The 11,066-nt window shown below is 33.4% G+C and overlaps 1 protein-coding gene across 1 annotated transcript; it reads right to left on the reverse strand.

The window, feature by feature from the left end:
• Positions 1 to 1,113: 1,113 nt before the first annotated feature.
• LOC133877804 (uncharacterized) lies at positions 1,114 to 6,119 on the reverse strand. Its single transcript, XM_062316220.1, has 8 exons — positions 6,008 to 6,119; positions 5,851 to 5,918; positions 4,386 to 4,505; positions 3,599 to 3,672; positions 3,459 to 3,516; positions 3,277 to 3,378; positions 2,449 to 2,560; positions 1,114 to 1,420 (listed from the first exon to the last, which is right to left on the reverse strand). Exons 1-8 carry the CDS (start codon positions 6,073 to 6,075, stop codon positions 1,255 to 1,257), a joined length of 768 nt encoding a protein of 255 aa, XP_062172204.1. The 5' UTR covers positions 6,076 to 6,119; the 3' UTR covers positions 1,114 to 1,254.
• Between the last annotated feature and the right edge of the window lie 4,947 nt (positions 6,120 to 11,066).

Raw genomic sequence — 11,066 nt, forward strand, 5'->3', positions numbered from 1 at the left:
ACAAGCGAACAAAAGGAGCAACAAAGATTAGGTTAGACAAGAAAGCGAATGAGAGAAGAATGAAGATCAAAATAAAGAGAGAGATAGCATAGTAAGAGGATGAAGGAAGCTGGATTGAATCAGCTGAAGTGGCATGATATGAGGATGAAGGAAGCTGGATCTTGTGAAAAGATTTCAAAACTTTTGGCCAAAAGAAAAACGGCTTTAAAAACTGAAGCAATTACTCAATATAATTTATTCATGAGGATGGTGCAAAAGTATATCATGGAAGTGTTGATATGCTCTCAAATGAGTAATTCTATAAGTTTTTTATGTGTTATTCTTGCGTTTCTCTAAAAATGATGTAGTTTTTAAATTCACAATTTAATCAAAATTCAATAGTGATTAATCATAAGCCTAATAGTGACTTTTAAAAGGCATCTCATTTTTGGAGGGACGCATGAGAGACTTTTAGCATTACTCATCTCAAATAAGGGAAGCTTGTATACTTTTGATAGTTTACATGGCTGTTAAAACGATTGATTAGATTTTGTTGTGTCAAGTTGTTTTACTTTTGAGCTTCCCTTACAAACTAAGAGAGGTTCGTGTTTGTATACTTTCCTGCTGATCATTTAATCAAATTCAATCTACTTAACAAAAAAGAGGAGACGACATGCATCATCAGTTGTGAGGTTTTCAGCTATATGAATCATATGAGATCAACTAGTCACAGCCAGATGATGTGCATCATCGATTGTGGAAGTTTTAGGCTATATGAACCACATGATAAAATGATTCAAAGTTTTCTCCAAATAGGGTAGGAGTAATTTTATCCAACCCAGCCCGTTAAACTGAGAGCAAAATGTATGTGGTTTTCATATGCATCTTTAATAGAACATGTAATTGCATTTTAAACGCATGTCAATTTGGCGGAAATTTTTGAATGCATTGATAAGTTTTGCCGTAATGGCCCTGAGATGTGGTTAGGGAAAAAGGAAAAGACTTCTGGACCTTAATAGAATGCTCCCCAGTGACAGATCTCTTTTCTCTGTCTCTCTAATTATTTGTGTTCTAATTTTCCGGACCCATTGATCAATGGAGCAAAAACAACGGACTTACTAACTGATTTCATAATTAGCTCAAATGGCCATTTAAAGCCAAATTTCATTAAAAATATGAATTCTCTGCTTTTGCCTAGGGTTTACTAATGGCTCATCCAGAATTCCTCTGCCCTCAAAAGCAAGGGTTTCTGTCATTTGCTCCATCTTCACATGGTCACATTGCCTGTGAAAATTGTGTACCAGAATGTTTCTCATGCTCCTCTTGAAGGGTGACCTCAAAGATGACTCCATCATGATTTCTAACAACACATCGAGTCCCAGCTACTTCAGTTATTTGCATCCCAAGCCGAGTACCTTCACTAATAACCAATGAATCCATGCTGCAGACAGAAAAATGAACATGTAAGAAAAAAGAATTTTGAGAAAAGCTTAGCAGGTCAACTTCAAGGGAGAAATCAATAAAAAATAGCTACAGCTGGCAAAAGATTAAATAAATTGATAAAATCGTGAACTTTAAATAGCAACAATGTTTTGATGGCCTTCTACTCTTACACAGGTATCTCTCCCCACCCCCACCCCCCCAACAAAAAAAAGGGGCTCCAATTCAGAAGAACTCATACTTCAATTATTGGGATTAGCATTCAGTAAAGATTACTGAAAGTTCCAACAAATTCACAAGCATGGATGTCGCGGTCCAGAGATACGCTAGTCACATTTGTACGAGACCTAAAAGGACTAGTCACAATTAGAGTTTCCCATAATCGCTTATATGACCTAGTTCGACTTGGACACATACTCAATGCGGGACTCTACACATTCATGCAATGCCTTCATAATCCAATCTGGGTACCACAATTAAACAGTGAACATTCATGGAAGGGCATTTACAATGAGGGATCCCGAGCTTGGATTAAATCCTTGTAAGGGGATGATTAATCAAAGAAAGCGGGTGAGAGGAGTTTCTGTAAATCCTTCTAATGTCCAAAAGTTCTACCACATTCTTATTCCACAGCATTCATAATATAAAAAGGATACCTAATAGGTCAGATCTTCCACGTTTCTGCATAATTTTCGTAATAAAGGTTGGCCAGATTTTAGAAAAGCAGCCAACTAATTTTCATGGGGAGTTTTTCTCAAATTAATCCAGGACCTGCATCAGACCAAAATATGCCTTAGGCCTTGAACTATATAAGTTCTATTCCTAGAGGTTTTCAACAATAACTTATGTCAGTATCATTAGGTGAGTATATAAATGATGGAATCTGCATGGTGCAAGGGGGTTTATAACAAAATATTCAGTGACATTGAAGTCAATATTAGTCTTTCTTCTACAAAATTCGTTGGATGAAGCATCCACAAACCTTGGTTGGACATTGTGAAGAAAATCACAACATGATGAATCACTTACATCTTAAATCGGGATACGTAGGCAAGTATGAATTTGCACTGTCCTTTCCCCCTTATTTGAAGAAGCTGCTTCACTGTGTCAAAAAGCAAAGGAATGCTGGACTGTTGAAAGCTTAAATATTGTCAAGGATTTTTTCACTTTTGTTTTTTCGTTCTCCCTAAACATTTCTTCTCCTAATATTGCCAAAACGGAAATGTAAAGGTGCCAAGGTAAGATGAAATGCAAATGTCTGGTTTCCTAGTCAAGTAACAACACTTAAAGCAGCCAGTACCTTTTAAAGATAACCATCAACGTACACTTAAGGTGGAAAAGTGAGCTAGTATCCTTACGCAATAATAAAGTCATCCGACTTTGATATCCGTTATATGGGCAAGTTATGAAGTTTGGAAAAATTAAAATCACAGTCCTGCTTAAGACAGATATGTAAGTTATGATTGCATGATATAGGTACAGAGATGTTTTACCAGCCAAAGCTTATGATAGTTGGTCAGATATATATTTCTGATATCAAAGGTGCAAAAGCAGAAGCAACAACAAAAGTGATAAGTCTGATAAGAGAGAGAAAAAAAGGACAAATGCAATGAAAGATATAATATTGTTAAGAAGAAAAAGACAGCCTCATACAAGTGCTATGACTAACATAATAGATTAAATTTTACATCCTTTGAGAAGGATATGGATTGCTTTTGTGGTGTTCCAACCAGCCAAGCTCACAGATTTACTTCCATTTTATGTGAACTGCACACCTGACCAATTCCTGGCTTATGTGCACACCTTTTTCAATTTATTTTTTGAAAAAATGAATGAAACAATTAAGGATAAGGATATAAATGTCAGCTCCAAGAACTAAATCAAACCCTCCTGAATGCTTATTTAGAATTTGGTTGATCTGATCAGAATTTCCCCATTCTAGCTTCTCAGCTACTAATCCTGCATACAGGAAATTAGAAACAAAAAAGATATCAGGTAATCTGATCATATATCTTCCATTTTGGGTTTATTTCCCTCACCAGCACAACAATTTGGATTTTCAGGAGATGCATGCAGCTCTATATTTTTCTTCAATATCTGAGACAGGTAGCATAAATAGTCAAGACTAGAGATAACCTACCAAACGTGAAAACACTGAAATTTAACTTCATGATCTTGCCTTTAGCACTTCATCATTATGGTCTGTTAACACAACATCACGACAAAATCTACTGCAAAGTATCCCAGTAATTCCTGTAATTCAATGGCAGAAACCCTGTTATGGCACCAAGGTCTAACTGAACCATAATAAATCTAATTAAAATACCTTACAAGATGTATGGGGAAAGAAATAAATACTGTGTAGACCATAATCCAGTAGACACAAGAAAACAAAGAAAATAAGCCATGAGATCTTAGTTCTGCATACAAATGTCCATGAATCAGACTAGTGCCTTAAGAAAGAATGTCACCCTCGATGTTTTTATGAGAACAACAAGGATGCAAGCGTTTCTACTTTTAACAAAATCAAGTATTTTAGAGATCACATATTTGTTTGAGGATGGGTAATAGATACTCCTGATATTTGCCTAATGTATGTTATTAAACATAACTTACATTTATACATTTCTCTGAAGTAGTGAAATTGAAGTCTTCTCCACTAACACATATCTCATGAAAGAAAATATTTTTCTTTTAAAATAAATAAAAATCAAAGTATGATAGTCAACTAAAACAAAAAACACTCAAATGCATTCCATGAACCAACCCTTCCCCAACACCCCAAAGCAGCAGGTCCTTTTTGCCTCTCTCGTCATCGTCTAACTTTGGTGAATATCATCTAATTAGCTTCTTTTTTCTTTTTCTTTTTCAATATCAAAATGCTCAATCCCTGACCATGAGATGCATTACTAATGGAGTATGTGTCTGATTAAGAACGGACTCCAGACTCTTAAATTACTACTTACCAACACCAGAGCCTAATTCTATAACAGAACATCCTTGTAGCAACTTGGCATTCTTTGAAAGGTAGTCATTCAAAAGCATGGCGCCGGGCCAAACCAACTGTCCGGTCAAATCAAAATCGGCTGTCTCAAGAATAGTTAGTACCATGGCCAAGATTAAACTAAAATAAAATTAAGTAAAGAAAAGAACAGTAGTTAGTTATACAATTCATAATACCATTTGATTTGAAAAATAAGATAATTTTTGAGAAATTTGAAAACATATACTCTGTAAGATAAGCCAGAAGAACCTTAAATCATCACAGAGGAAGTAAGAAAAATTGACTTCAACTCTAGGAGAGCTTGCATCTACAAAAGCTTGACAAAGACACTATGCTGACAATATAAAAGCTTGGAATACTGTGTATTAAGCTATCCACAGGATCAAAGATTAATCAAACTTCCTCCAATAGAGCCAAAAAAATAAAAAAAATTAAGGAACATCACATAAACATGCAAGTGAAATGATTACTCCTTTGGAAAGATCAGTCATCTCATCTTATAATGTGGCAACTCTGGTCAACATTGGTCACATGACAGTTCACAGTAAATTAATTATAAAAATATCATTATCCATCTGTAATCCAATATATCTTTCTCCATTTATCATGGCGTATAATTTATTTTATGCACCTAAATCTTTTTCCTATATGGGAGCTTGAAATTGACGAAGTATTTGTTAATGGAGATCCCTTCTTCTTTCGCAGTCAGTATGCAAAGGGTGATAGATAAACACAACCATTTGATAGTACCTAGAGTTTGACTATGGGCTCATCTAGTTGGGTTGTTTCAAAATCCGCCACCCGCATAATGCAATGTATAAAAGAAAGAAAAATAGGAACAATTAATGCCCTTTGAATAGATATTAGAAAATACAAAATCCCATTCAAAATTGGACTTTATCTCCTCCTATATTGCCCAAAAGATGTATCTTGATGAAGACAACTATGCCATTTACTCTTATAATGAAAACATAACTGCAGGAAAAAAAAACTGTGTTGTTGCTAAATTTTCTGAAAATTGGTTCATTTAACAAAACCCACGACAGTTTCCCAGGTTTTACATAGTAAAAAACTACCTCGCCACATGTTTTTGGAAGTCTTGTGTTTAGTTTCCAGAACAGCAACCATTTTTGCTGCCTATTCTAGATCAACATGCTAAACTTGCCAGTTGAATCATTTGGAAATTAATATGAGAAATGCATCAAACAAAAGGTAAAGAAATAAAATTTATCCAATGGTCACAAGCAAACTAGTCTTCTCTAACGTAATTATGAAGTTGTTCACTTTACCTAAAGCTCAGTTCATTCATTCTTCACTCAAAAAAAAAAAAAAAAAAAAACTTCTAATCGAATTAGATTAAAATTGACATGGGTCTAACTCAAATACGATTGCTGTATGGAATTAAAATACTACAAGAAGAAACTCACTGGAAGCAGAATTGAGACAAAAGAGCTGAATATCTTGAGACCCAAATGTAAATGTAGTCAGCTCGTAACTGCACGTTTGAACACCATATCTACTAAGTATTCTATAGTTTAAAACAATAAAAAAAAAAAAAAAAAGGAGCAACAGAGATTGACTTACTCGTCGTTGATGAAGAAAGATTGATCTAAGCAAACTATCTCTTCTTCGTCTTCTTCTTTTCTTTCCATGTCTTACTACTTTTCTTGTTTCGCTCTGATGCTCTCCCTGTGTTGAACAATTGGTGTGCTTGCTTTCGTTTTGATTTGTGTGTTGAATCAAGGCTTGGGCTTGGGCCTTGGGCTTGGTCTTGGTATTTGGTACCCTATCGAGATTTCTTTGGGCTAATATTGGGGCTTAGGAAGCCCTTTAATGTCAGGAAACGAATCCTCTCCATTTCATTTGAGGAGCCAGTCAGGTTAATAATCAATTAACCACGGGCAAAATTGTTATTTTAAATTTTTAAACAATTTTACCTCTGCTTTTTTCCACTGACCAACTCCTTTTCATTTTGAATGAAATGGAGAGCATCTATTTGCATAATGTCATGTTATAACCTCCTCAGACCAGGATGATGGGTCAGTGTTCATTAATCTAATAAAGTAGATGTAACGACCCACCCCCAATGACACAATATTGTCTGCTTTTGGCTTCTCAAACCAGACTTCTCAGGAGGTCACTCATCCTACGATTGCTCTCGTAGAAGCATGCTTAATTGCGGAGTTCTGATAGGTTCATGACTATCATCGCTTTAAAACGCGTTGTGTCATAAATAGTGCATTTATACATATAAGCACATCCTCATTTCCAAGCGATGTGGAACGTCACAGTAGAAATGCAATATGTATCATGACTCTTTTGCAAAAGATTGAACTTTTGTTTTCGTGTTATCCCCCGCTCCCCGCCTTCCAAGCTACCTCACAGCTTTCCTAGACATTTTCATGCAACCAATTTATTAGACTATTTTAAAAATTGTTATTTTGGGCGACCTCATTTTTGAACAGACACAAAATTCTTACAAATCAATCTTTAAAAGTGACGTGTTTTTTAACGACTACCATATAAGAAACACGTGTTTTTTTTAAAAAAAATAGCATTTATGGTATAAAATATTAATTAAATAATTATATTTTTTTTATTAATTTAAAATTTTGAAATAGTTAATGACTTGATATTTAATAAGTTACATGTTTGGCACATACTTATTTTAATAACTTGTGCACAAGCCACGAGTTCAATACTGTATTACATGTGGTCCGTGTGACTATCATGTTTCATGTATGAACTGATTTGTTTCATCACCTATTTTTTTAATTTTCTGATGATAAATTTGAATTATTAGGTATTTGTTTTCTTTTAGTGGTAACAATTTTGAATTTTTAATCCATTTTATTTTTTTCTTCAATTTTTTTAATTTTATTTTTATATATATATTTTTAGCTTTGTGGCAGTTCGTTCACCTAGCTTTGTGCAAGTGGTAGCTGGAAACACACGTCTTCAACAACAGCGGCCGACGAATCACGCATCTCAGCAAGTCAGCATCTGGAGCGGTTCGCTACATTCTTGGAATCTCCAATATATTGACCTCCATGTCCCAAAAACCACCATTTTGACTATTATTCTTGGTTTGACCAAAAACCAAAAATATTTTCACTTTTTTACTTTTTTATTATATTAAAATTTAATAAAAATTTATTCTAAATTCAATGATAAATTTAAAAATCATGTCATGGTAAAAGTTAGTGTGAAATGATAATATATGCCAGGGTATACATGCAGATGCGATTAACAAAATCTTTACATTAAGTTATTAACCTCATCTGCATACCTTATATATATATATATATATATATATATATATATATATATTTTATAAAAATCATATTTAATAAATTCATCAAAACGATGTCATTTTATATTAGATATAAGATATGTTTACATTGGTTTGGTTAATTATGTTACTTTCTCGTGTGACATTTGGATAAAAATGAAAAAGTAAGGTGAAATCAACATATTTTTGCAAATAGCAAGCAATAACTGCATTCAATAACCGCAATAACTATGCCGATGCAGGTAGTAAAGACATTGCGCGGATACAGATATATAAAAGTCATGATAACCACATCTGCATATACACCACTATATAGTCTATATGTAGCATTACTCATTTTGATTTGGTTATATACTTACTCACTCCTACAATATTTTTGACAAACCCTTAAAGTAAAGCCACGTAAGAGAATTTGTGAAGATTTTTGTAGTGTTACTATTTACATTAATTTATTATACTCATTTTATATCAATGACGTTGAATGTTTTACATGATTTTTCATGTTAGAAAGCAATCCGCTAGCTAAAATGACTTGGTTTCAAGAGGGAGAGCTACATATATCCCTTAACATGATAGAGATTTTCAGTTATTTTGTTGTCTGACAATAAATATGAGAGAGTTCTTATAAAACTCAATTGTCCGAACAAGTCTCCGATAACCTGCTCTCCTATTTGAACATGTAAACTTCTTGGATGTTCTCTCACATTTGTTGCTCAATGAACAACAAATTGCTAGAAATCTCAATACCCAATAACAACCCTCCAAGGGATGACTTCAAATTCAAAATCTTCATTAAGAATCGTATTTACTGACTGCATTAAAACCCTATCCTTCTTCGTCTTCTTCTTTTCTTTCCATGTCTTTACTACTTTTCTTGTTTCGCTCTTATGCTCACCTTGTGTTGAACAAAGGGTTTGCTTGCGTTCGTTTTGATTTGTGTGTTGAATCAAGCCTTGGGCTTGGGCCTTGGGCTTGGTCTTCGGTACCCTATCAAGATTCCTTTGGGCTAATATTGGCGCTTAGGAAGCCTTATAATGTCAAAAAACGGATCCTCTCCATTTCATTTGAGGAGCCGGTCAGTGTAATAATCAATTAACCAAGGGCAAAATTGTTATTTTAAATTTTTGGACAATTTTACTCCTACTTTTTTCCATTGACCAGCTCCTTTTCATTTCAAATGAAATGGAGAGCATCTGTTTGCATAATGTCATGTTATAACCTCCTCAACTTAGGATGATGTGTCAGTGTTCATCAATCTAATAAAATAGAAGTGAATATGTATCTTGACTCTTTTGAGAAAGATTGAACTTTTTGTTTTCGTGTTATCCCCCCCGCCCCTTCCAAGCTCTCTCGCCGTTTTTGGACGGACACAAAATTCTTATAAATCAATCTTTAAAAGTGACGTGTTTTTTAACGACTACCATATAAGAAACACGTTTTTTTTTTTTTTTTTTAAATAGCATCTATGGTATAAAATATTAATTAAATAATTATATATTTTTTTATTAATTTAAAATTTTGAAATAGTTAATGACTTGATATTTAATAAGTTACATGTTTGGCACATACTTATTTTAATAGCTTGTGCACAAGCCACGAGTTCAATACTGTATTACATGTGGTCCGTGTGACTATCATGTTTCATCACCTATTTTTTTAATTTTCTGATGATAAATTTGAATTATTAGGTATTTGTTTTCTTTTAGTGGTAACAATTTTGAATTTTTAATCCATTTTATTTTTTTTCTTGAATTTTTTTATTTTTTATTTTTATATATATATATTTTAGCTTTGTGGCAGTTCGTCGTTCACCTAGCTTTGTGCAAGTGGTAGCTGGAAACACACGTCTTCAACAACAGCGGCCGACAAATCACGCTTCTCAGTTCTCAGCAAGTCAGCATCTGCAGAGGTTCGCGACATTCTTGGAATCTCCAATATATTGACCTCCATGTCCCAAAAACCACCATTTTGACTATTATTCTTGGTTTGACCAAAAACCAAAAATATTTTCAATTTTTTACTTTTTTATTATATTAAAATTTAATAAAACTTTATTATAAATCTAATGATAAATTTAAAAATCATGTCATGGTAAAAGTTAAAGTGTGAAATGATAATATATGCCCGGGTATACAAGTAGATGCGATTAGCAAAATCTTTATATTATTAATTGCATCCGCATACTTTATATATATATATATATATATATATATATATATATATATTTCTTATAAAAATCATATTTAATAAATTCACCAAAACGACGTCATTTTATATTAGATATAAGGTATGTTTACATTAGTTTGGTTAATTATATATGTTGCTTTCTCGTGTGACACTTGGATAAAAATGCAAAAGTAAGGTGAAATTAATATATTTTTGTGGATAGCAAGCAATAACCGCATTCAATAACCACAATAACTACGCGGATGCAGGTAGTAAAAACATTGCGCGGACACAAATATATAAAAGTGATAACTACATCTGCATATACACCACTATATAGTCTATATGTAGCATTATTCATTTTGATTTGGACATGTACTCATTCACTCCTATAATATTTTAGACAAACCCTTAAAGCAAAGCCACATAAGAGAATTTGTGAAGATTTTTGTAGTGATACTATTTACATTCATTTATTATACTCATTTTATATCAATGATGTTGAATGTTTTACGTGATTTTTCATGTTAGAAAGCAATCCGCTAGTTAAAATGACTTGGTTTCAAGAGGGAGAGCTACATATATCCCTTAACATGATAGAGATTCTCAGTTATTTTGTTGTCGAACAGTAAATGTGAGAGAGTTCTTATAAAACTCAATTGTCCGAACAGGTCTCCGATAACCTGCTCTCCTATTTAAACATGTAAACTTCATGGATGTTCTCTCACATTTGTTGCTCAACGAACAACAAATTGCTATAAATCTCAATACCCAATAACAACCCTCCAAGGGATGACTTCAAATTCAAAATCTTCATTAAGAATCGTATTTACTGACTGCATTAAAACCATGTCCTTTTTAGTCTTGAAATATTGCATCAACATGTGCTTCATTTCTTCCAAAAACATTGAAAACTTCGATATTAATACATGGTGCCGGAGGCCTATCAACATCAATTTAGAATGACTAGATTTAGACCTTAACTTGCTGCTTAAGCTTTGTTTGAATGCCATCTACATCTAACTGCTCACTAGACCTTGACTCCTACAACAACAACATCATAAATGGAGGACTACTTCCACCTATAATGAGCTCTTTATAAACACTTGGCATTATCTCGTTGATGCCTTGAGATTTTTGCTTTCAATTCATTCCGATTTTGAAGAGGTTTAGAGGTAGAAGGAA

This window comes from Alnus glutinosa, chromosome 9 (genome assembly GCF_958979055.1).
Source record: "Alnus glutinosa chromosome 9, dhAlnGlut1.1, whole genome shotgun sequence".
Lineage (NCBI taxonomy): Eukaryota > Viridiplantae > Streptophyta > Magnoliopsida > Fagales > Betulaceae > Alnus > Alnus glutinosa.

What these genes read in the sequence shown, in the direction of transcription:
- LOC133877804 (XM_062316220.1), bottom strand. Translation starts at nt 6,075, where the DNA reads ATGGAAAGAAAAGAAGAAGACGAAGAAGAGATAGTTTGCTTAGATCAA. An exon ending in TTGTCTCAATTCTGCTTCCA is followed by an intron (nt 4,506 to 5,850) that starts GTGAGTTTCTTC and finishes TTCTTGAGACAG; the next exon opens with CCGATTTTGATTTGACCGGA. An exon ending in AGAATTAGGCTCTGGTGTTG is followed by an intron (nt 3,673 to 4,385) that starts GTAAGTAGTAAT and finishes ATTGAATTACAG; the next exon opens with GAATTACTGGGATACTTTGC.